Here is a 26,579-nt window from a genome sequence, read left to right on the forward strand (position 1 = left end):
CCCTATCACTGTTTTCTACTTTATCAGTGAAGTTAAAAGGTAATTTACATTTATACTTCGGCCTCCCTTTAGTCAATGGGTTTTAGCCCCTGTTCATCACATGTATTGCAAATATTTCTGTCTTTGCATTATCACCTAAGTTTTTATTTTTAATTGTATGAAGCTAGTTTAATCGTTCTCATCACTAATCTATTTAACTTTTTCAGTATTAATGTTTTCTGTCCTTTTAAGAGTCATAAATTTTTGTTCATTCCATAGTTGGAATAAATATTCCCATAAATAAACATCCCAATAAATAAACACTTTTATTTCTTTTTGTTTTGGACTTTAATATTAATAAATTAAGGCAGTTGTACTATAATACTCATTATTAGTCATTAGAGAGGCTATTCGGAGGCTGACCGTTTTACAAAGAAGGATCCTCTAATGTTGATAGCGGTAGAGCTTTTGTTGGGAGTTGAAAAGCTAACTTTCTGTTGGTCTCTCAGGATGAGACTGTGGGAAGTGGGACCATGAGCTCAGGGTGCTGATACTGTGACCATTAACAGAGCTTAATCTGGTCCCAAACCTGGGCATGCTGCACCACAAATTTTTTGTGACCAGCTAGAGACCTGCCTTCATGACAGACTATGTAGTGAGACCTAAAGACACAGCCTAAGTGCCACCTAAATTTCTTTAGTCTGAAAAATTAAGGTTAATGAGAGATGAAATAAGGCAAAAGCAGAGAGCCAGCTTCAGTATATGTTTAGATGGAAGATGTCTCTTACCTTTATAGTGGCGTGCTCAGAATCAGGGCTAAGATTTTGAAGTAAAGCTTCATTTCTTAGTTCAGCTTTTAGTTTGTACACTTCAGCCTCTGCCCTTTTCAAGGATTTTTGGAGACTCAACTTTTCTCTGTTCCAGACTTCTTTTTCTGAAGCAATGATAGCCTCAATGTTGGGGCCACCATTGAATGAAAACCTAGAAGACTGCAGAAACCAGAGTTTACTTAATATGATTTTTTAGGACAAGTCTCTGAAAAAAAAAACTCAATTAAACATATTAAATGTATCCCTATGGGGGATATAGAAGTCTCAGCTTTCCAACCTCAGATAGAGAAGTTCAAAGCCAACCTCAACTGACATTAAAGAATATCCAGGAACTTCAAGTTTACGGTCTTGCTGTGAAGATTAATTTTGTAACTAAAAATCCTTGTGAAAGCCTGGCCCCAGAGAAGGTGTTCAGGTTTAGTAGAGCTTTGAACTAAAAAAGTCTAGAGATAAAAAAATGGACTATCTAGGTCCAAATGTTGAGCCTGTAGCTGACACAGTACACTGGAGAAATGGGGGGAAAACCCCAGCATGTACTTAGGGAAGTAGTTCTCTACAAAAGCTGTGTGGATGTGTTATCATGTATCTGACCACCACACAGCTGGTCTTACAGGTCTTTCCTATCTTTATACTAGATGGTAACAAAACTAGCAATTTAGTGTTTTATAGTTTTTTAATGGAAAACAATTTTTTTAATTGCCAGAGTAGTTTGTTAGACTGAAATACATAATTTAATGGTATCTTTCACTTGAGTTATGAACACAAGAACTGATAAATAACTGACAAGAACAGTCAGAATGCACATTTGAACATTCTTTCATGTGTCTGCAGTTGTCCATAGAAGGCAAAGTACCTGGCTTTGGAGGTAAGTAGATCTTGGTTTCACTACTGACTTTGGTTTTCTCATGTGCAAGGCTGGGTGTGGATTAGAGATTCTGAACACATACAATGCAGAATTTGGCACAGAGAAGGCTCCCAACAAATAAAAATAAGTAAATAGCTATTATTATTATTATTACTGTCATCCCTATAAAATTTTCCAATGATTCTCCTAAATACCAAATACTTAATATGTGGCCATGATAAAAACAGACATACATAATCTCTGCCAGCTCCTGTCTGTCGATACCACTTGATCTGCTCCTCCAGCTTCATAACCATGTTCCTTAAATCATTCTTTTCTTCAGTCAGTTGGCTGATATGTCCTGTCAGCTCAGCATTTTGTCTCAGTAGTCTTTCAGTTAATGAGCCACAAGAAGGACTTGGGGATACTAAGCCAGGCTAGAAAGATAAAGTGGCATAAGGTCATGTAAACACAAATGTCTGTGAATAATGCATACAGAAATGTGAACAGTCACTGAGAACAACAGATTTCATGAAGAAGTGGTGCTTAAGCTGAGTCTTAAGTAATAAGTAGGAATCTAGCAAGCAGGAAAGAAGGGCATATTAAGCAGAAGGAACAACAACATGTATAAAGGCACAAAGCCTCGAACGAGAGTGTGTTGCTTTTAAAGGAGTTATAAGACGCTTGTTAAGGCTAGAGTAAGTTGCCTCCTTCACTTTATGGATAACAGACCTAAATGTATGTAGTGAAGAGCCATGAAAGGCTTTAGGCTGGGAGCATGCCATAAATAAAATTTATGCATGAGAAAGATTCCTTTGATGGTAGTGTGCAAAGTAGAGTAATTAGGGAGGAAAGATCCTGGTGTCAGGCAGACACATCAGAAACTTTTTGCTGACAGTCCAGCTGAGAAATGCTGAAGGCCTGAATGCAGGCAATGACTAAAGACACGTGGGATAGATATTTACGAGGTAGAAGGCAAAGGACTCAGTGACTGCTTAGATGTGCAAGTAAGAGTGAAGGAAGGTGGTCTGTAGTGAATTTCGGGTTTCTAAATTGGGTGATCTTATGACTAGAAATATAGGTTTGGGATAGGAAGGAGAAAAGGAAGATGATGATCAGTTTGGAACGTGCCTCTAAGGTTCCTAAGGGGTCATATGGTGCATGTTTCCCCAAGGAAAGATGTCTAGTGATTAACTGCAAATCAGACAACAGGACAAAGGTCTAGACTAGAACCACAATCCACAAGAAGACAAGCTTCCATAAGGATGAGATTTTTACCAGATTTGCTTTCCATGGCCCCAGAACCCAGTATAGTGCCTGGCACACAGTAGGTGCCCAATATAAGTATTTGCTCAGTAAATAAATCTATTGAGAACTCAGGCTACGGAATGAATGATCTTCACAGTTATAGAGAAAAAAATGGATGAGCATACGAAGAGGAACTCATGAAGGTGACTGATGAAAGAAATGGAAAAAATGAGAGAATATTAACACACAAGGTAAAGAAAGAGAGAGTACTTAAGATGGAAGAGGTCAAAAGTGTCAAATGCTGCAAAGAAGCCAAGAAAGACAGAGTCTGAATAGATTCACCAGATTAATCAATTGTGAGGACACTGGTAGCATTCTGAGGGTGGTTTCATTGAGTGATAAAGGTAGAAGCCCGACTATTTCAAGAAAATTAGTTATCATACAATAATACAAGGTCACTGTAATTATTCAATAATGATAATGAAAGTTAATTTCCCCTCAAACTTTCACTATCTTCTATTGAGAGAAGGCAAATATTAATATTTTAAATAAATCAAAGGACAAAATTAATACTCTTTAGAAAATATGATGCCGATTTCAAATGATTCATACAATTTCCATTAAATCTTTGCTCTTGACACTTCACAAAGACTTTTTAAAAAGTCTTACCTCTTCACCTGGCTGGCCAGTTAGCTGTAAAATAATCCCATCAATATTTTCCTGAACCCAAACAAAATCTTCATCATCTGCTGTTTCATACTGCAGTCTTCAAGAAAAAGGCAGAAAGTAAAAACATATCATCTCAATTATCAGTGTTGACTGGCACGAACATTACAGGTCAGGAGACACTACTCCACTTATTACTTCTCCTTTACATAAAGTGGTTTCTTTCTCTGAGTCAGGGTGTTAACAGTATTTGTTTTCAGGTGTGTTAGTTTTGTTAAAGAATATCACCTCCTAATGTAAACATGCATTAACTTTAAAATTTCAACTCCCCACCCTCAGCTAGGTAATAAAGAGGGACAGTTTCTACCCAGCTTGTCTAAGAATGCTATTTCTAAAGGTCAGGTATAAAAGTCTAACCTATTGGAGGCTTTCTGGGCTAGATGCTGTAGTTTTGAAGCCACACATTGAAGTTTTTGTCTGATCATTTCTAATTCATGATTATAACCAGTTCCCCCTCCATTCATTTCAATCATTTTGGGACAGCCTGATTCTTTTGTCTCTCCTTCTATTTTCTGTTGAAGAACCCAATTTCTGGTTCGATCATTGGTTAAACTCCATGTGGTTGGCTGGTAATTTTGGACAGAAAAAGAAAAAGCAACAATTATAAATGAACAGCACATCACATTCTTTAATAAAGGAACACAATTATTGTTTATATTCTAAATAAACTTCTATAAATTTCATTTTTGAATGATCTGTACATAGGTATTTAAATAATTTAATTCAGTATCAAAATTGTATGATCACAGGGTAAGTATTCTTTAAAAAAATATTTTAGGGGGAAGGGTATAGCTCAGCCACAGAGCACATGCTTAGCCATGCACAAGGTCCTTGGTTCAATCCCCAGTACCTCCATTAAAAAAAAAATAAGTAAATAAAGAAACATAATTACCTCCTCCCCTTCAAAAAATACAATAAATCTATTTAAAAAAATGATTTTAAAACAGTGTGTCAATTTACCTCATTAAGATTCTGATACAGAATTCTTCTACTTTCTTGTTTTTCTTCTCGTTCTAATTCTCGCTTTTGGAATTCCTGCATAATATCTTGCAGTCGTTTTCCTTCAAGGTCTAACTTATAAACTTGTTGCCTTTTCTCTTCCAGTTGGCGTTGAAGATCTTCCACTTTGGACTGAAGCTCATGCATTTTTTTCTGTCCCTCAGTATTGGCCTCTTGTTCTGTCTGCAATGTCTTTCTGTGAACCTGCCGATCCTTTTCCATTTGCTGTCTTGTTTGCAAAGAATCCAGTTTATACTTCTCAGTCTCATTTAACAATTCTACTATGCGACTGTGTTTCTCCTCTAGCTGTTTCTGAAGCTCTTTAAGGAGGTCCTCAGAGGGCAAGGATGGTCGAGGCTGCCCACTGTCATCGCTGCCCTGCAGCTGTGCATGGAACTCCCGCTCCCTATCCAGGGTACTACTCATTTCCTGAATTCGAACTTTCTCAGATTCAAGGAGTACTTGAAGCTCTAAGTTTCGACCTCGTTCTTCAGATAACTGGGCATCATGTAGCACTCTTTGTGATTCTATTTTCTGCTGTGATTCGTTTAGTTGTTGTTTCTGTTGTTCCAAAAGTTGATTTAGCTGAATATTCCTTTGTTTCTGACCCTCAAGTGAAAATTTCAGATCCTTGTAGGAGAAAATTGAATTAAAAAATATGTTAACATTAATATTATTGAAAATACTTTATAAGTACATAATTTTGCCTTTATTAATACTAAGTTGATAGTACTTGGTAACAGAACTGATTATCCAATTTATTAACATATTTTCAGTGGTTAGAGTATAATTATTTGGACAGTCAGTTGATTTTCATAAAATATTATAAACAATAGAATTAAGCTAAATAATACTTTCTTTCCAAACATTAGTCATATCTGGTTAAGGAATATAAAGCAGGGTAGATTTCTCCTAGGATTAATAACCATTAAAGGTACAAATATTTCTGATATAATATGATGTAAGTTCCTAGAAACCCTCATATTTTCCAATGTCACATACTAAAAATAATAGGGCTTATGGGGGGAGTGCAGGGTTAGGGACAAAATACTCAAAATCTACACAAATTTGTAATGATAAAAAATAGTAAGCAACACCTGAGGAAATAACATGTCCTTGCCAGGTAGAAAGCTCACTATGCCTGGAGGCTGCCATTGTGGACATTTAATACAAAAATCCAAAGATAATCCAAAGAAATTCTGGCTACATAGTTTTTTTCAGCACAGAGCTAGTGAGTACCAGATTATGTGGACTGAAAAAGAGCTCCGATCCAGTGGAACTACTGGTAAAGTGGCACTATGTGCAGTATGACCTGCCTTGAGCTGCGAGCTATGCAAGGCTGGGGTGTCCTCTCCGGGAAAGAGCCCAGCATGAAAGGACTTATTTCAAGTTTCCTCAAAATACAGCAGCAAGGGTTCGTACTGCCAGAAAAATATCACTGCTCCCCTTCCCTAGAGAAAACAGGGACTAAAACTACTGTATTAAACTGACACATTCTGCCACATTTATCAAATTGTACGTGCACTAATTCAAATTCCTGAAACACAGCTGTAGCAGAACAGTCTCTACGCATCCTTGAATTTTTTCTTGTTTTACAGAAAAAGGATCATACTATTAGCAATTCCTGATAATACACTTTAGATAACATTATAATATCTGACATACAGTGAACAATTCATAATACCTAGTAAAGGATCTAAGGGTAAAATTTTAGGAAGAGAAACATCGCCTCTCTCTTCTATTGTTTTGGATTTTTTCACAGATATTTAAAGACAAAGGTAACAATACCTCAAGTTCTTCTTTATCCCGCTCTTCACTGCGTCCCAGCTTGGCTTTCTCTTTCTCTAAAGCCCACTGGAGCTCTCTGGATTTTTTCTGTTCACTTGCTAATGTGTCATTAAGCAAATGTACTTCATCTGTTTTATCTTTAACTTCCAATCTAAATCAGAGAGAAAAATAAACTCCTTTGACCAAGTATATATTCAGAGAGAAAGAGAACAGTGTCCACTGAAAAGTGAAGGCATATTATCAATCAGCTAATAGGAAAATATAAACCAAGTAAAGATTAAAGATCTTTGTGGTTCATTTCAAATTAACTGTTTCTAGTAATACAGATACAAGCTATTATTTACTACTGTGAACAACTTATTGTTACAAAATAATAATAAAAAATTTCCTTTGTCTTTTACTGAATAGTGGGAATCATCGTTTGTGTGGAAACAATGTTCAAAATAATGCCTATACTTGCAATATGTTCTTGGCAAGCAGAGTATCTCAGTATTTACACCAACAAATTTATCCTTTTTACAAGTGTTATCTTTTAAACGTTTTGCATATTTTAGGTAACTAAGCCATGAATTCTATTGAGTTCATAAATATCACTTCAAATTATTTGGTAAAATGAAGGTCAAAATTATGTCTCTTATACAACAAGTCTCAAATAGAACTGAAGCCACGTGGAGAATATGCCAAAACCTAATCATGAGTTTATCATCTGAAAAAATTTGGAGTGTTTCCTTTCCACTGCAGTTTTTCGTGTAAGTAAGAGTTTCATGCTATGTAAACATCACATATAATTTTGTTTTTGTAAGATCTGCACAATGTCTGTGACAAAATTACTCCAAGTCCTTCCCTAATACAGGTTTCTAGTAAGGAAACTTGGCACACCTGAATGCCTCTAATTCCTTTAGGTGCTTATGCTGTGCCTTGAGTGTGGTTTCTAGTTCCAATTTAGTTTGTGCAAGTTCACTCTTCAGTTCAGCAACCACCATCTTCTCAGAACTTAGTTGTTCTTGCAGTTCTGTTGCTCTGTCTTTCACACTGCTGAGCTCCACCTGCATTTCCAGCATTTGAGACTGCTTCTGCTGCATATTATATTCTAGGAGGTCTAAGCAGAAAATTGTTAATATTTAAAATACGATCTAGCAACTCATATTTGGTTTCCAAATATTTTGTTGGTAAGAACTGATTTGTAATTTAGGATTTGTAACTTGAGAATTCTACAAAGCAAATATGAAAAGATTATAGCCCCCAAAGTTAGCAATTAATATAAATACATTTTAAAATATTTTCCTCATAGTGCTAACTTGGTCAAGATTTCAGAACTATATATATATGTATATATATGATAAAAGTTAAACAGAATTCATCACTGGATGCAGGACTTGAAATTAAAAAAAAACTTGTGGTGTTCACATAATACTGAAAATAGGAGCTTGTATTTGTTCATTCAAAATTTCAACAGCTCACATTAAAAAATGCCAATGGTTTTTCATAGCCAAAATACTTGCAGGAATTATCCATGTAATTATGACTATAATGATCAGCACTGCTGCTTGTTTTGTTAAGCCTTCCTTCATAGACAGTCTCTAGGAACTTCACTATAACAGGAAGTCCTAACACCAGTTTGGATTATGGTTTTTCCTTTAAAAACATACCAAACCTTTGCTACATGCCTGTTTCACTGAAAACAAAGTGAAATATTTAAATCCCTCAGTATAATGGAAAAATGAATGAAATATATATCAACTCATTTTTGTGAAAAATATAAACTTACATACATATGCACAATGAAAAAATCTTAAGACATATTTACCTGAGTGTTAATAGTCATTAGTCATTATTTTAGGATTTAGGAGATTCTAGGGGTGACTTTTATTCTATTCTTTTGTTTCTCTATTCTACCATAAATGTATCTTTAACTTAAAAAATTTCATTGAAGTTCATCATCTCATACTTCACATTACTGATGTTAGGAGACAGGAATAACACTGGCTCGAGAGAATTTATGTTAATTTAGGCTTTAAAACTATTTCTTGGGGAGTAGAGGCTAAGGATTTATACTCATAAATATGTCCCTATGTGACACTAATTAAGCTTTCGATGGAGTTCTATTTAAGTAAACTAATACTAATAAATTTTCTAAAAATACTCTTCCTGTGTCTAAATATAAGGGATATATTTAATTTGTGACCTCATTATACTGAAATATTTAAAGCTATTTAAAATCTTCAGCTTATCAATGACAAATGTGAGACAGGTATAACTTTCAAAACTTGCAGAAGCACAGGTGTTTCTATCATTCTATTAAACAGAACTGAAGACAAAGATGTGCCTTCACTAGATATGATACAAATTAGATTTCACTTTAATGATTTCTAGGTGCAGCTCAATTTAAATTAACAGACATTTCTATTGAAAAGTGAGGGAAAGATCTGAAAAAGGACATCACAAAACCAAAAATCAAGCTAGTTGATTAATCATTATGACAAAGAACTAAGCCAATTCAGTAATTAGAGAAATGTAAATTAAAACCATAATAACAATCCACTGCACACCCACCAGACTGGCAACAATAGGCTGACAATATCAACTGTTGGCAAAGATTGTGAAGCAACAGAACTCTCATACACTGCCGGAAAGTGCACAAACTGATATGACCACTTTGGAAAACAGTTTGACACTGCCTAGTACATTTAAAGATACGCATTCCATGATCCAGCAAGCCCACTCCTAGATATGTACCCAGAAGACTCTTGCATGTATGCATCAGAAAAATGGCATAACAATGTACAGAATACTATTGGATTCAATAGCTAAAAACAACCAAAATATTCAACCACAGAATGGATATAAATTGTGGAATATTCACACAAAGAAATTCTATACAGTAAGAAAAACGAATGAACTAGAGATAAATGTAGTAACTCAGAAAAATGGCACAGAGAGGTGAAAGAAACAAGACACAAATATATGGAGTAATAAAGTTCAAAAGCAGGAAAAACTTTAAAATTATGTGGCTTAGGAATATATAAATAGGCAGTAAAAAGTCAGGATAATGGTAACCTCTAGGTTACTACAGAGGAGTAGAAGGAGGCTTATGGAATATGTGATATGGGTGATGCTTCTCCAGATAGTCATTTAATAATTTGCTATAGAGTATATATTTTTGCATTTTGCACTTTTCTGTATGTCTGTTATAGTTCACAATTTTTTAAAAAAGGTATTAAAAAAGAAATGTTTACTTTCATTGTGGATTCCTTTTTCTTTTAGATTAGACTCACACAGAACTTCAAAACAAAGAAAGAAAATGAACTTAATGTGCTAAACAACCTGATCAAGATAATGCCTATTCATTTTAAATTAAATAGATCTGTTTATGTCAGAAAACTGATGACTCTTTAATTTTTTTAAATTTATTTTGTAAGAGTTACTTGTATTTATTCTGTATTTACTATTTGTATTTATATTCTAAGAGTTACTGTCACTCTCTTTCCACAAACAGCTAAAGTCATTTTCAGACTCTAAGGGATCAAAGCACAATTGTTTGCTATTTTAAAGCGTGTCTTTACCGACCTTTTTGGCACACACAGCATTTTCTCTCTTGTAATTGAGCAATAACCCCTTACCTCTACCACCACTACCTCCTCCCAATTTCAAGAACTATTGCTTTTATTTAAGATGGAGAAATAAGCTTAGATGGCACAGCATGACTGAACATATTTTATTTCTATTCCCAAAGTTTTAGTATGAGTTTGTGCCTGGTCAGAGAACCCTAATGGAAATATTATTCAACTCTTAAAAAAAATTTCAAACAATATTATCTTAAAATATTATTTTAAAAAATATTGTTATACATATATATGCCTTAAAACAAGCTGGACAACTCTTTAATCCCCAGAGCAAGTAGATCAACTCCTTGATAGGAGAATGAGAAGAAAATGTGACTAAGAGGAAATGTGTTTTAACTGAATAATAATAAGGGAAACAAAACAGTCTGAACTTTTTGTGTTATCACATGAGCCTGCCACATAGCATACCTTGGCTTGGTTGATCATTCTCTTGTTCTCTTTTCTGAGTCATTTTCTTATTATTCATTTGAGCATGCAGTGCTTGAATTTCAGATAACAAACTCCTTCTATCTGCTTTCTGGAGGCATTCCATAGCTGCCTGATATTCAATACTCTATAAAAAAAAGCGAGGAGAGTTTTAAAGATAATAAAATTAACAACCAGGAAGTTTGAAGAAGAAGGAATGGATTATGCATGCTAAAATTTTGGAAAGATGTTAATTTTTTCTTCCTACTAATTAGGATTTACTTTTCAGATGTTAACGTTTACATTTGTTTCAAAATTCTTCAAACACTCAATAAAACATGAAGAATAATGTAATGAACACCCATGAACTTAGCCTAAGAAACAGCACCTATACAGCTAAAGCCCCCATGTCGGCTCCCTGAACATCCTCCTCTGCACCACGTGCTCAAGAAATAACCAAATTCTGAGTCTGGTGTTATTCTCATGTACTCTGTATATTACATTACACACACACACACACACACACACACACACTCTTTCTCTCTCTCTCTCTCTAAAAAAATCCAGTTTCGTTTTACATGTTTTTCTTGCTTTGCTCTGCTGGCAGAACTTTTGGACACAGTTGAAATAGTGAATCCTTTGGTAAGAAATGTTAACATTTAACTGTCAGATATAATACTTACTGTAGTTTTTGCAAGACATAGCATTTACTCAGTTCAAGAAATTTCTTTTTGTTTTTAGTTTATTTTTTAAGGTGTTTTAAAGTATGAAATTCTTCATTTTATTGTATGTATGTGTATAGGTATATAGGTATTTCTTTATTTCCTGTACCTCTTGAGCTGATCATTGGGCTTTTTTTCCCCTTTAATTTGTTAAAGTAATGAGTCACGTGAGTTTTACTTACTTGCTTCCTCTACATCCCTGGATAAGTGTAAGGTGATTGTGTCTTTTAAAAATGTATCATTTTAAAAAATATACATAGTATGTTGTTTAGGATTTCTGCATCTATATTCATAAGTAAAATAGGCCCATAATTTTTCTTTCTTGTATTATCTTTGTATGATTTTGGTAACAGGGTAATTACTACTATTTTTATTACCTTCCTGATAAAAAGGGCATTCCTCCAATCATCCTACAATGGGCGCATAGGTATAAGACTGGAATTAGCTGCTCCTTAAATGTTTGGTATACTTCACCTGTAAAACCACTTGGATTTGGTATAATTCCTATGGGTAGATTTTTTGAAAATTGTTTGTAACTTCATATTTTGATGTAATTTCAGACTTACAGAAAAGTCCAAAAATTGTGCAAGAAATCTTATATCTTTCATCCAAATTTCCCAAATACTAACCACCTTTGCTTCCGCATTCTCTCTTTCCCCACCCCATACCATATGTGTGAATTTACCTACACATACATGCACCTATCGTTTTTCTTTTCCAAAATTTGTGAGGATATGTTGCAAATGCTCCTTTACCCTTAAAAACTGCAGTTTATAATTCCTAAAAACAAGAACATTCTTTTACAAACCACAGTACAATTATCAAAAGTGAAGATTAACATACTACAATACTATTATCTAATGTACAAAGCTTATTTAAATTTTGCTAAATGTCTTAATAGCAAAAGGGGGGAAAAGTGCTATTTATAAGTCTTTGTCTTTTGTGGCCTTGACTTTTTGACAGTAGTCCTTCTGTTTTACAAAACTTCTTTGAATAATTTAAAACAAAGTTCCTATGTACTCTTCAGTCAGCTTGCCCTGATAACATCTTATATAACTATAGTACATTATCAAAACCAGGAAACTGACATGGATACAATACTATTTAAAGGACAGGGCTTATTCATATTTCATTAGTTTTTACATGCACCCATTCTTTTTCTTGATATGAAGAACTATGAAATTTTACCCCATGTATAGGTTCATGTAACCACCTCCAAAATCAGGATACTGAACTGTTTTATCACCACAAAGAAATTCCTTTCTAGTAATATCCTCTCCCCAACCCTAACCCCTGACAACCACTGATCTGTTCTCTATCACTATAACCTTGTCATTTCAAAAGTGTCATGCCTTCAGTGACAGTGAAGCTGGGGAGATCCTAACTTGGCCGAGGATGTCAAATCTCACTGTCCTCTCAGCCCTCCTCAAAATTCCTCGAGAAAAGTTTGATTCCTCCTTCCACCAAAAAGAAGGAGTGTTACACAATAATTGAGGCTATGAATAGTTTGTCTCATTTTAATTGCTGAGTAGTATTTAGTTGTGTGGATGTATTATGACTTGTTCCTCTATTCACCTTTCAAAGAACATCTGGGTTGTTTCCAGTTTTTGGCTATTACAAGCAAAACTGAACATTTATATATAAGCTTTTATGGAGACATAAGATTTCATTTTTGCCTAATTAAACATCTATGAGTGTGACTTCTAGGTCATATGCTAAGTGTATATTTAACTTTTTAAGAAACTGCTAGATAATTTTCCAGAGTGGCTCTTCCATTTTATAATCCGGTAAGAGAGATGAAATTTCTCTGCTTCCTCACCAACACTTGGTGGTGTCACTAATTTTTATTTTGGCCATTCTGATCTATGTGTAGTGGTTTTAATTTGTTTTGGTCTGATACGTCCCTACGAATAGGTTTTGGTTTTGTACAAAAGTGATGTTTTTCATATAGGAAGTACATGTCTGTCTGTTCCATTACTGGTGATATTAATTCTGATCACTTGGTTAAGGTGCTACCTACAAGGTTTCTCCACTGTAAAGTTACTCTTTTCCTTTTGTAACTAAAAAGGATTTTCTGGGGATTTACATTGAAACTATGTAAATACACTTTTCTGATCAAACTTTTTTATAGTAGTTTTAGCATTCACTGCTGATTACTTCATGAATTGATCTACTGATTTCAACATTTATTCTACACACTAGTTGCTATTCTATTGTAAGGAAGAATTTTTATTCATTCATTTACATCAGAAGTAATTCATGGATTCTTAGTTTACTTCTTGGCTTATAATATGTCACTATCATTATTTAGATATCCAAATTGTTCCAAATGTAGTCAGTGGGAATTTGCTCAAGCTGGCCTTTGTGACCTTCTATCTCCTTCATTCTTTCAGCAATTCCTTGTCTGTTAAACAAGATATTCCAGTTTCATCTTGTATTTTCCCTTCTGCAGCCTTGAAATCAGCCATTTCTCCAAGGACTCTTAGTTTATTTTAATGGAGGATGTAGTTAAAAATCAAGATCTGGGTGCTGAATGTTGTGAGTAGATTTTAACTACTGATTGGATTCTTTTACTAGTTTTAGGTCTTTTTAGGTTTTCCAATTCTTCTAGAATGAGGTTTTTTGTTTTTGTTTTGGGTTTTTTTGGTATGCTTTTGGAAGTATCTCTCTCTTTCTTTTTTTCTATTGAAGTATAGGTGATGTACAATATTATATGTTACAGACGCACAATTTAGTGATTCACAATTTGTAAAGGTTATACTCCATTTATGGTTATTATAAAATACTGGCCATATTTCCTGTGCTGTACAATATATCATTGTTGCTTATTTTATACATAATACTTTGTACCTCTTAACACCTAACCCTCTATTGCTCCTCCCCACTTCCCTCTCTCCACTGGTAACCATTAGTTTGTTCTCTATATCTGAGTCTGTTTCTTTTTTATTATATTCACTAGTTTGCTCTTATTTTTTAAATTCCACATAAGTGGTATCATACAGTATTCGTCTGTATTTCACTTAGAACAATACACTCCAAGTCCATCCACGTTGTTACAAATAGCAAAATTTCATTCTTTTTTAATGACTGAGTAGTATTCCATTGTGTGTGTGTGTGTGTGTGTGTGTGTGTGTGTGTGTGTGTGTGTGTGTGTGTGTGTGTGTGTGTGTGTGTGTGATTGTGTGTACACATATCTGCTTTATCCATTCATCTGCCGATGGACACTTAGGTTGCTTCCATATCTTAGCAATTGTAAATAATGCTGCTGGGGCACATTATCTTTTTGAATTACTGTTTTTGGTTTTTTTTGAATATATACTCATAAGTGGAACTGCTGGGTTTGAATGAGTTTTGATAAACAATATTTTTCTAAAAAATCAGTCCATTTCACTCAAGTTTTTGAACTGACATAAAATTATTCTATTATTTTTACGTCTCAGCTATATCTTTATTATAATCCCATATTTATTCCTAATTCTTAAGAAAGAATTCTCCTTACCCTATTCTCCAGAAGTTTGTTTTATTAACCTTTCAAAGAACTGACTTTCAGTGTTTTTATTCTATTGTACCAGTGTATGCATTTCACCAACTTATTTTTTCTTTATTATAGTTGAGCCTCATTATTTGTGGATTATGTATTTAAGAATTTGCCTATTCACACATGAAAAAAAAATGCTCAATATTGCTAATTATAAGAGAAATGCAAACCAAAACTACAATGAGGTATCATTTCACACTGGTCAGAATGGCCATCATTAAAAAGTCCAAATGACAAATGCTGGAGAGGATGTGCAGAAAAGGGAATCCTCCTACACTGTTGGTGGGAATGTAGTTTGGTGCAGCCATTATGAAAAACAGAATGGAGATTCCTCAAAAAACTAAAAATAGACTTATAATAGGATCCAGCAATCCCACTCCTGGATATATATCCAGAGGAAACTCTAATTCGAAAAGATACATACACCCCAATGTCCATAGCAGCACTACTCACAGCAGCCAAGACATGGAAACAACCTAATATCCATAGACAAATGCCTTGATGAAGAAGTTGTAGTATACTTATACAATGGAATATTAGTCAGCCATAAAAAATAAAATAATAGACCTGGAGACTGTTATTCTAAGTGAATTAAGCCAGAGAAAGAAAAATAACATGTGATATTAATCATATGCAGAATCTGCAAAAAAAAAAAAGAGACAAATGGACTTATTTACAAAACAGAAACAGATTCAGACATAGAAAACAAACGTATGGTTATCAGTGGGGGAAGGAGGTGAGAAGGGATAAATTGGGAGTTCAAGATTTGCAGATACTAACTACTATATATAAAATAGACAAACAACAAGTTTCTATAGCACGGGGAACTATATTCTATATCTTGTAGTAACCTATAATGAAAAAGAATATGAAAACAAATGTATGTATGTATATATATATGACTAAACTATTATGCTATACACCAGAAATTGACACAACATTGTAAACTGACTATACTTCAATTAAAAAAAGAATAATCTGCCTATTCATTAAAATTTGTCTATAACCCCAAACTCAATACTTGTGGTGCTCTTAACGGTTATTCTCAAAAATGCACAGAGTGGCAAAAATTTAAATTGCCAGATGCATATGTTCCTAGTTGAAGTTGAACCAGGTGAATTCTGCCTTCTTTTGTCTCTTATACTGTAAACAAGTGTCCTTTCTGCCATCTACTTAGTGCTGTGTTTTTTGTACTTCTGTGCCTTTTATTGGTGATTTTGCTGTTTAACATGGTCCCCAAGCAGAGATATGAAGTGCTGTCTAGTGTTCCTAAGCAGAAGAAGACTGTAAGGTATGTTACAGAGAAAATGCATGTGTTAGATAAGGTATAAGTTTTGGTATAAGTTATAGTGCTGTAGGCCATGAGTTCAGTCTTAATGAGTCAACGGAATATAGGAAATAAAGTGCCTTTAAATAGAAGCACATATAAAACAAGGTTATATATTGACTGGTTAACAAAAATGTCATCACCAGGGGCTCAGAGGAATCTACCTCTGTATTTCCCCTAGTAGCAATGGCACAGCATTTTCAGCAACTTTACAGAATCTAACTACTGCAAATAACGAGAACTGAAAGTATCTTATTCTCTCTACTTTCTTTGGTCTTATTTTGTTGCTTTCTTTCTAACTTCCTAAGTTGGAGGCTTAGCTCATTAAATTTTAGTCTTATTTTATAATATAACATAACACAAAACATTTAAGGTAATAATTCTTCTCCTACATATTTTTAGTGGTTCCTATTAAAATTTTAATCTTCAGACTTACTCTAAAACCAAGCAACAACTCATTTTCTCATTACTATTAAAAAGCATTCTTTATGTTTTAAAGTTTTATTTAAAGTTTCATTTTGATACCTGTTCTTGTATTCTCTGTTCCAAACAGTTTAATAATTCAACTGCATCTCTAGTACCTAGAGCTGTCAGCTCCGTCTGAAATGTGGCTAGTAAAACACTACGCTCCTTTAAGAAAACTTGTTGAAGAGCAAGTAGAAGTTCACCTCGCCAGTCGGAGAAGCTCTCATGAGATTGAGAACTATCATAAACCTAGCAGAGTATAAAAAACAAAAGTTAGTCTTCAAATAAGCATGCTTTAAAAAGTTTTAAAAATGACCTATCTATCTACTAACCAAAATAAGTATTAGAAGCCTAAGGAGATATGAGTTTATTTTTAAGTGTGTGACTTGGGGCATTTAAGCAATATATAGTAATTCATAAGAAAATATATCATAAAAGACAAGAATTTAATTTGTAAAGTGCCTTATTATTGATAAAAATCATATAAAACTATTTTGATGCATAATATTCTTTGAGTACCTCGGCTTCTCTCTGCACTTGCATTTTGGTAATTAAATCCTTAAGCGATGAGATTGTACTAAGGTAAGCTCTTCTCTCTTCTAGCCAAGATTCTGAAACTTGCTGAACAGAATGGTCCTCTCCGTCACTATAGGGAGACTCAGTGAGAGAGAGCACCTGCATGCCTTCATTATGGACAGCTCTCAGTAATCCCTGGAAACCATAACCCAAAAGACAAAATTATGAAATTTTCTTCAAAGATTGCAAAGTCAGACACAGGAAAACAAATAAATTTTAAGATAGCTTTATCCCAGTCGGACTGACTTAGAAAAGCCACTACAGAAAGGAAACATCAGATTACCATTGCTGAATGCCTTCTTCCTGTGGCGGGGTAAGCCAATCCCAAAAGACGGCCTATGACTCTGTGTAGCTCTCATCTCTAAGTTCCTTCTATTTATCTAATGTGCTCTTCTTGGATTTAATTTAATGGCACTAATTTGACCAAAAGGAATATATAGGAGATACACTGTAGTTTTTGAGACTGCTTGAATAATTTTGGCAAACAAAAATATTAGGAATATAAGTTATTAAAAAAAATTTATAAAATAATTAAGTACCTTGTACTTTATTACCCACAAAATTTAGAAATATAACTAGAGCTCCAAGGTTCCTTCTAGCTATACAATTCTCTCTTCAGAGAGGATCTTACTACAGTAAGTGCTTCTAAGGTAACTTGTAATGAACTACTATGTTCAATATAGAAACCACACTGGCTAAGTTTTATGGAAAGAAGTATGTCTTTTGTACCTTTATCTTCTTTGGAAATGAATCTGTTGAACTTTCACCTTCTTCTCCTCGGCCTTCTGATGCTGTGTCAAATCCCTGACTTTGTGTAAGATAAATTCCCTGACCCCAGTCTGATCCAGAATCTAAAATAAAGAAGACACCACTGACTATTAAAGAGAAACAAACTCTTTTTAAAGAAGTACTACACAGTTTCCAGGAATTTATAACTTACCACTGGAACATATTTCTCTAGTTTGGTAAGCATCAGAATGTGTTAATTCAGGAAGTGAGGATCCCTAATTGGAGAAAACAAACAAAAAATAAATTTTTTGCTTTGATAAATAATAGGGTTCAATGAATAATTTTGTTCTTTTCTAATGCTGTCCAAAAAAACCCCACAATTAAATATGTCACACATTTCATAATTAATGAAACTATCCATGCTTTATAAAAAGTCTAATTTTTTTCTTCATGGATATTATCATAATGAGACATTAATAAATTAAAAAATGGTAACATCAGGTTGTAAAACTGCAAAGGAACTCTGTGGAATATTATTATCTGACTTCACACAATGGAAAGATTTTAAGCTGTAATTTTATCATAAGGAAGAGATTGCCCCAAATTTCTGTCTTAAAAACACAGAATTTTGAAAAAAAAATCATAGAATGTCGAAAAAATACATATTATGAAAACCAAATACCTCTTTAGATCTCAGACACTGTATCACTGACTTCAAGGCACCACATTCCTCTGTCAGTAACTGAACAGCAACATAGTGATCCCTCTTTAAGGTTTCAGTTTCTGAAATATGTCTGGATTCCATATCCAGAATTTCAGCAGCATGTAGTTCTTGCATCTGCTCAATTTTTTCGGTAAACTGATTAATTATTTCAGTGACTTCTTCTGATGAGCATTCACTCCGTAAATCAATTTGGATTCCTGTATTTCTAACAAGAATTTGTGGAGTCTGACTGCTGCTATGGACCTTGAGAGTCCCACCTGTCTGGGATGCGGAGCTTTTATCCACTTTTATAGGAAGTGGCTCTAATATGCAGACCTTTCTGTTTTCTTGTACCTCAGTATTATCTTCTTTTTCTAAGAAGTAGGATAATTTCTCTTCTGCCTTTGTGAGTTGATCCCTAACTTCGTATAAATCTTTCTGGAGAAATGCCATATTTGTTTCTTTTACCTAAAACATAATGAATAGAACAGTAGGACATTCAGTTAAAAATACCACATATAGAATTTAGGATAGAGAGGGCAATATAATTCATGCTAATATGTTCACTTTCCTCAGAATAACAGGAAAAATATTTCAGGAATGCTCATAGTTTTCATACGTTATGTATTTGTGTATGTGTGTGTGTGTGTGTGTAGATACAGATTACCATAGAAGTGAAATCATTTTATCAGCCTCTAATTTTGGTTCTTAGAGGATATACAGTTCTCTGTAACACCTGTCTTTCTCCTCCTTCATTAACAGACTACAGGTTAAAAGCATCTCCCTAACAAAAAATTCCAAGGAAAACGAAGCAAGAAAGATAACAGTAAGATGGTGATAAATTTCACCAAATTCACAGATTTTTTTCTAGCTGTGAAGTGACAGATCTGGGTTTGTTTTCAAAGAAGAGAATACACTCTGAAATGAAGTTAAGATAGGAAAAAATAACTGAATTAGGGGCTATGTTACTTATTTTACCAAAAGCTCTTCTTGAAGCTTTTCTGCTATCTCTTTAAAACTGGCAAGTTCTTCATTGGTAGCTGCTGACTCAGCTCTCAGAGCTTCAAGTTGACCAAAAAATCCACTTTCTTCACTGGTATGAATCAATTCAGTAGTTGTCTGAATGGCAGTGGAAAACATGAACACGTCATTTCCAAAAAACAAAGACAAGTTCAAGCCATTTGTACATTCTAATAAAGTTTTGCAGGAATGACTGCCTAGTAGATAAAGGGGCTTAGAATGATCCATGTTCTTTCAACAAATAGGGAAACTTCTTTGAAACCATCATTCTAAAGTCTTGAGACAGTGAGAAAAGAATGATTTTCTGGGAATGAGAAGTAAAGTATGTCATCAAATATATGCCCTAAAATTTTATAACTAATGAAGATATTTTTTTGTTACCATTCAAAACATTTTCATACTTATATCACTTTCCTCAAAAGCTACCAGATTTTACTAAGATATTTCTTAGAAGTTTTACATATTTGGAAAGTCACATTACAATTTTAAATATAATTTACAGTAATTTATATAGTTCCAGTGAGCTAGGAGGAAAAAGTATAGTAAATGGAAAGATTATTCTTTGTGAAATACGTATTTATAGAATCCTGATATATTAGTTAATCTTCTGGTGTTCAGATAAGACTACACATTCACTATCCAAATTATAAATGTATGAAGTGAGAATCTGAAAATTAAAGTCTCTTCACATCTGTCTTATGCTAAGAAATAACTGCAATTTCAGATCTTTAAGTAGACTTGCAAAGATGAAATACAAATTTTCCCTAGGAAAGGATGAAATCTATTATCATATACAAAATCTGCCAAAATTAATGACTTATCAGTCATACATTAGAACACTAACATATTTTGATATTTTTCATTATTTAAAAGGTGAGCGTATAACATGCATATTAGAGAAAGAGGAAAAAAGCCAAACAAGTTTCAGAGGACATTTGCTGAACTTAACATTTCTAAGTTTCTTCTGACTGTTCTACCTAATGATTATTCTAGTGAAATAAATAAAGTAATTTGAAGACATCAAAATATAGTTTGTAGCCATTTTTCTAGTGATAATAATATGATTGTACAGAATTTTTATAAGAACCCTTTACATACAAATTGCTAGATGTAAAAAAATCATTATTTAATTTAGTAAATTAGTAGTCAGTTTAAGGAACAAAATAAAAGTGTTTCTTAGGGTATTTAAGTGAAAAAAATCAAATACAAACTAACCTTAAGAACTTCAAAATCTCCTTCAGGGCATCTTTTCCTTTCTTTGCCTCTCTCTTTTTTCTCACTGTCCTCCAATAGCTTCTGTAGTTCTAGTAGCTTCTTTTCTTTTTCCAAAGCATTTTTTTCTGCAATTTCTACCTGTTCTTTTTCTAGAATTAAACTAGCCTGCATTTCAACCATCTGGCTTTCTAATTCTGATATTCTTAAGGTTAATGCTGACACATCTGACCCCATCTCATTTTCTGTTAGTTGACTTAAATTCTGCATATTTCTTCTTTCAAGTTCTGATGAAACTGCTTGTTTATCTTGACAGAATTTTGCATACTCCTTAACTGCTTCAAGTTGGACTTGACTCACAAGAGCAGCTGCAATCTTTTCCTCAAGTATATTTTGTAGGTTTACAATCTTCTTTTTAAGCATTTCTATTTCAGACTGGCCTTGCTCTTGCATGTCCTTTATTTGTCTATGACACTGGGTAAGTTCTAAGTCCTTTGCACTCACAGTGCTCTCAAGTTGCAGCACCTTTGTTTTCAAACTGCTTATGGAAACTTTGCTGTTTTCTTCAAAAGATCTGAGGTAAGTCTGATTTTCTAGGGGTTTAAGAGCATCCTCAGTAAGGACTACTTCTAGCTCAGGTTTGTTTTTGCTCAGATCATCTGTAGCCATGTTAATACTTTGCTCTGGTATACTTGGGATTTTTCCCATACTTTCACGTTCTCTCTTTAAACTGCATAATTCTTGCATTAGCTGGTTCATTTTAAAATTGGTTTCTTTAAGCACATTCTTTGTAAAGGCCATTTCTTCATTAGTAGTTTCTACTTGCTTCTCCAAAGCCAGTTTTTCAGCTATTACCATATCCAATTGATGTTTTGAACTATCTGCTTCTTCAGGGAGAGAACTAGCATCCACTGATGTCTTCTGTTCAATATTTGCTAATTCCTGTTGAAGTTTTTCAATCACTTCATTGAGCTGCTCAATTTCTTCTTCTGTATTTTTCTTCACACGTTCCTGATCACTCATTAAACACTCTATTTGCGTTTCAAGATCCCTTATCAGTTCATTTTTTTCTTCGATAACCTATTAGTTAATGAAAAAAGTAACATATAATCAATATGTATTTACATTTTGGGAATTTTATTTCATTTTAGGACAAGATCTTAAAGGGTTGATTGTACACACAAAAATTAACTTCTCAAATATACTCAGACATACTAAATCCTTGAAGAGGTCATGTCAAACAAGGACCTTATTTAGAACTTCATTCAGAAAGTCATTAAATATAGTGATTTATACTTTTAGTATATGATTTCCTATAGGGAAAATAGTCAATACCAATATATTCTAATTGAAAAGGAAGATGTACTGAAATAAACCAATCCATAACAGATAGTGCCCAAATGTCATTATCTTATTTAACTCATACTAAATAGAAGAACTTTTAACAGATTTGGTTAGAATGAGATGATGAAATCTGAGTCACCAGAGACCCTCTATAAAACATCAAAAATCTTTGGCAATATTAGGAGGGGATAAAAATACACATAGCTTGTTAAACCAATGTGTCTTAATAAATTAAAGTTAATCGGTAAAAGAGAATTAAGGTTTTATTTGGTTTTTACATTAAAGGTGAAACTGAAAAACATCATTTTGCCACTATGGAAAACAGCATAGATGTTCCTTAAAAAAGTGAAAACAGAGCTACCAAGTGATCCAGCAATCCCACTCCTGGGCATAGATGCTCAAAAGATGAAAATTCTAATTTGAAAAGATACATGTACCCCAATGTCCACAGCAGCACTATTTATAACAGCCAAGACATGGAAACAACCTAAGTGCCCATCAACAGAAGACTGATTTAAGATATGATTCCACATACATATACAATAGTATATTATTTAACCATAAAAAAGAATGAAATACTGCCATTTGCAGCAACATGGATGGACCTAGAGAATATATACTAAAAGTGAGGTAAGTCAGACAGAGAACGACAAATATTATATGACATTACTGATATGTGGAATCTAAAAAATAATATAAATGAATTCATATACAAAACAGAAATAGACTCACAGACAGAGAGAACAAATCAGTGGTTGCCAAAGAAGAAAGGAAGTGAGGGAGGGATAAATTGGGAGTGTGGGATTAACTGATACAAACTACTATACATAAAATACATAAACAACAAGGAGTTACTGTATAACACAGAGAACTATGTTCAATATCTTGTAATAACCTATAATGGAAAATAATCTGAAAGAAAAATAAATATAATTGGACCACCTTGCTATACACTTGAAAGTAACCCAATATTGTAAATCAACCATACTTCAATAAAAAAAGTAAAATTCTAGCTTAAATAATTTCATGTAATAATCAATTTTAAATTAGTATACCTTGTTATCCGTTGTAATTTTAAGTTGATGCTGAAGTTCTGTAATTTGCTCATTCAATCGGTCAATTTCTACCTCTTTTTCCTGCATTGTTTGAGCAAATTTGCCAAACAGTACATGTTGGTCTTGAGTAGAGATAGCATCAGATTCCTTTATGGCAAATCCCAGTTTCTCCATTTCATCCTAGGGACAAAAATAACCATCCCACTTAAATAGAGCATTACATGTGATTTTTGGAACATTCTTTCAATTAACTCTTATTGAAGCTATAGTGCCAAAATGTACAAATGGAAAAAATCAGAGATATCACCAGTAATTCTTAAAATGCTTTGATAAAGGTCTCCAAATTTTTTCATTTGTGATGAATTCAAATATTTATGTTGCGTTTAAGGTAAATTCTATGCAATTCTATTTGCAGCTAGTGTTCCTCTGGTTAAGTATTATTTAGCAGCTGGATTTAGCAAATGCTTAATACTACAGCTACACAAGAGAAAAACAATGAGTTATTTAGAGGCAAAGTTTTTCTTAACTAATTACCTTAAATAATTTGTTTTCTTGTTCAAGTTCTTGTAGGCGGGTAGTAGATTCCTTTTTCTGTATTTCTAATTGCATGTGTAGTTGCTGGACTTCTTCATTCTTATTTTCCAGTTCTTCTCTGAACTGTTCTAACTGTTCTTCCAAGTTTGTGATCTTTGATACAAAAATTATGAAATGGAAAGAGAAAAAACTGTTTACACAAATGTGTATTTGTCAAGCAAGATGAAGAGTGCTTTACTGGTTCTATAATGTATATGCTTAAAACACATGAGCCATGAGAATAAAGGAAAGGGATTTCTCTAAGCCACACTGTGCTTCCTAGACATTTTCAAACTGAACACCTTTAAACCATCAAGCCCAAAGCAAAGAGGAGACCTTTGGAGGAAGGATACAAGGGGCCATTTCCTACCTAAAATTTTTCCTCTGGTAAAGCAGAAAAGAGCCATGGAAAGAAGGGAAAGAGTCTACGTTTAAAATCTTATTTTACGTTGAATTTAGTTGCTATCAGAAAGGCTTGAGAAAGCTGTAGAATTAAGCCACCAAGTCAGACTAGCTCAATTTAGTTCATATTAATAATTAACCCAATGAAAGGTTTGGCGGCCATGTGTCTCCATGGAGCAGAAGGAAACAGAGGCAGACAAAGACCATGAGATCCTTAGATCTGAAATACAGAAACTTAAAGAGTAACTTATTAAAACCATTTTAGGAGACAATTAGAGGGCTCCCATATGTAGGACAATTGAAATTAAGCTCATTTCTGAGCACAGATTAATGGTAAAGCAGTAGCTCTTTGATGATTATAAAGAGACTAAAACTAATGATGAATATTAAGAGCTAGTTACTGTTATATTTAAAAAACTGGGTTTGACTGAGGACAGGAACATTTAACTCAGTGCTTTGTAGCTTCTCAATACATTTTTAATGAATTACTTTTCAAATGTGTATTTACCTGATGATCAAAACTGCTGCATTAAAAGCAACCTGAGATACAACAGCAACATTTAGTGGCAGGTGGCTCAGAAAGTACCTATAAATCATTTATTACCTCAGAATTTGAAAGGGAGCATTTTCTGATTATACATCGACACGTAATCACAATCATTTTTTGGCATTAGCAAGGCAAAGACTTTCAAAATCATTTAGCCTAATATTTCTATAACAGAAACAGGACTGATACTAGTAATAACAGCTATCATTTATAGACAATTAACTGCTAAGCACTGCATATGATGCTTTATATGTATTATTATTTTTTAATAACAACAACTTTATGAAATCTTTACTAGGATTATCCTCGTATCACAAATGAGGGAAATGAGGAAGGGAGTCACTGAGAAAAGAGTACTTCATCCTATAGTCACAAGGCTAGTAAGTGGAAGTCAGCCCTTGAACCTCAGGAATTTACCCTCTGGAACCTTACATTAACTATCATTTATCCTGCTTCTAATAACTAATGTCTAAGACTTATATTTAAATTACTTTCTGTAACACTGGTATTAAACTCAGTAGGCACACCTTAAATATATTTAGTAGTTGTGCATATATAATTATCAAGTTAATTTGTTGAAAACTGTGATGATTATGTCATCTTTGAAGTTATGTAATATAATGGTGTTTACACTTATCCTTATCTTCTACAACTACTTTTGATGAAGAAGGCATTATTTCAACAAATACGCAGATACCTAAGCTTAAAACTGCTGCCCAGCCTCACCTGATATTTACTTTCTTTTTTGATACAACAGTTTATGGTCAAATTCTTAGCCTTGATATTCAAGGTGTGGTCCCTGGAGCAGAACTGAGAACAAGTTAGAAATGCAGATTCTCAAGCCCCAACCTAGACCAACTGAATCGAATTCTTCATTTTTAACAAGATCCCTGGGTGATTCATATGCACAAAGACTGAGAAGCACTGGTCGCAAGCACTAACATTCCTGTTGTAAGCAGTTGAACTTGAGGCATCAAAACAGAGGCTTCAATTCCCAAAATGACACTGTAGGGCATTCTTTCCTCTTTTTCAGCCAAACTTTAGCTTCAGTCCCTAGCTGTCTTATTACTGAGTCTATGACAACCAAAAACCAGAAAAATATTATTACGGTTTAAAAACAAAATGGCAGCTTTCTGATTTAAACTTGTTTAATTTAGCTATCAAATGATATCTAGACTGGATTACATTAATTTGCACCTACCTGTGTTTTCTTTCTAAGTACCCTCACCTCTTTCAAATGTGTGTGTATAAATCTCCTAGTTTCTAGACAGTAGATTCCTTGAAGGCCAGAGCTAGTTTTACAATTGGACAGTGGTGGTCTACACACAGGAGGTTCAATAAATGTTGAATGACAGTCTGTAACACGTCTCACAAAAAAGCAAAACACGCTGGGATGCTTTGGCAGTATAGTATCACAAGGCTCCAGAATCAGAGAAATCGAGGAGGAATTCTTGCTCAACCAATTACTATGTGACATTAGCAAATTACTTAACCTCCCTTAAGACTCAGTTTACTCATCAATAGAATCTATCCTCAGGGAGAGTATAAGGACTGATGACATAAGGCATTGAAAATACTTAGCACTTTCTAGTACAGACTTCAACAGAGTTATTATTTATTACTGCGGTTTGTAAGCTAGGTCTCATTAGCTCAATAGAGAGCTAAAATCTATTGCAGGCATCTTTTTCTTAAAGAAATTTTTCCTTCTGTTTCTCTCCACATTAATTTCCTCTTATCATCCTGAGACTCTTATCTTTTAAGGTTTTCTTCTCTTTCTATTCATCCTGCATTTCTAAACACTGTAGTAAACTTACTTTTACACATATTTAGGCTATGACAGAAATAGGAAGTATCTCAAATATAACGACACACATCTGATATTTATGCTCTGTCAGATATCTGAAAACATTTGCCTAGTGTAAGA

The 26,579-nt window shown here is 33.8% G+C and overlaps 1 protein-coding gene and 1 long non-coding RNA gene across 9 annotated transcripts in view; one reads left to right on the plus strand and one right to left on the minus strand.

Moving 5' to 3' along the window:
• AKAP9 (A-kinase anchoring protein 9) overlaps positions 1 to 26,579 on the minus strand; it is a 168,499-nt gene that overhangs the window by 6,747 nt on the left and 135,173 nt on the right. For all 8 annotated transcript variants that reach the window (XM_014553322.2, XM_006177783.3, XM_014553313.2 and 5 more), the window contains 17 exons: positions 23,668 to 23,820; positions 23,134 to 23,313; positions 20,738 to 21,814; positions 19,481 to 19,621; positions 18,482 to 18,970; positions 18,011 to 18,074; positions 17,800 to 17,921; positions 17,014 to 17,205; positions 16,555 to 16,743; positions 10,446 to 10,590; positions 7,294 to 7,513; positions 6,415 to 6,565; positions 4,588 to 5,256; positions 3,985 to 4,193; positions 3,571 to 3,667; positions 1,908 to 2,090; positions 768 to 968 (listed from right to left, as the gene is read on the minus strand). In XM_014553322.2, the coding sequence (XP_014408808.2) occupies positions 768 to 968; positions 1,908 to 2,090; positions 3,571 to 3,667; positions 3,985 to 4,193; positions 4,588 to 5,256; positions 6,415 to 6,565; positions 7,294 to 7,513; positions 10,446 to 10,590; positions 16,555 to 16,743; positions 17,014 to 17,205; positions 17,800 to 17,921; positions 18,011 to 18,074; positions 18,482 to 18,970; positions 19,481 to 19,621; positions 20,738 to 21,814; positions 23,134 to 23,313; positions 23,668 to 23,820 (4,482 nt within the window). The remainder of the gene's footprint in view (positions 1 to 767; positions 969 to 1,907; positions 2,091 to 3,570; positions 3,668 to 3,984; positions 4,194 to 4,587; positions 5,257 to 6,414; positions 6,566 to 7,293; positions 7,514 to 10,445; positions 10,591 to 16,554; positions 16,744 to 17,013; positions 17,206 to 17,799; positions 17,922 to 18,010; positions 18,075 to 18,481; positions 18,971 to 19,480; positions 19,622 to 20,737; positions 21,815 to 23,133; positions 23,314 to 23,667; positions 23,821 to 26,579) is intronic.
• LOC116664987 lies at positions 8,554 to 26,034 on the plus strand. The gene is made up of 3 exons (XR_004321560.1): positions 8,554 to 8,564; positions 12,636 to 12,640; positions 25,927 to 26,034. It is a non-coding gene; the product is annotated as an uncharacterized LOC116664987 (long non-coding RNA).

This window comes from Camelus ferus, chromosome 7 (assembly GCF_009834535.1).
Source record: "Camelus ferus isolate YT-003-E chromosome 7, BCGSAC_Cfer_1.0, whole genome shotgun sequence".
In the NCBI taxonomy this organism is placed as follows: domain Eukaryota; kingdom Metazoa; phylum Chordata; class Mammalia; order Artiodactyla; family Camelidae; genus Camelus; species Camelus ferus.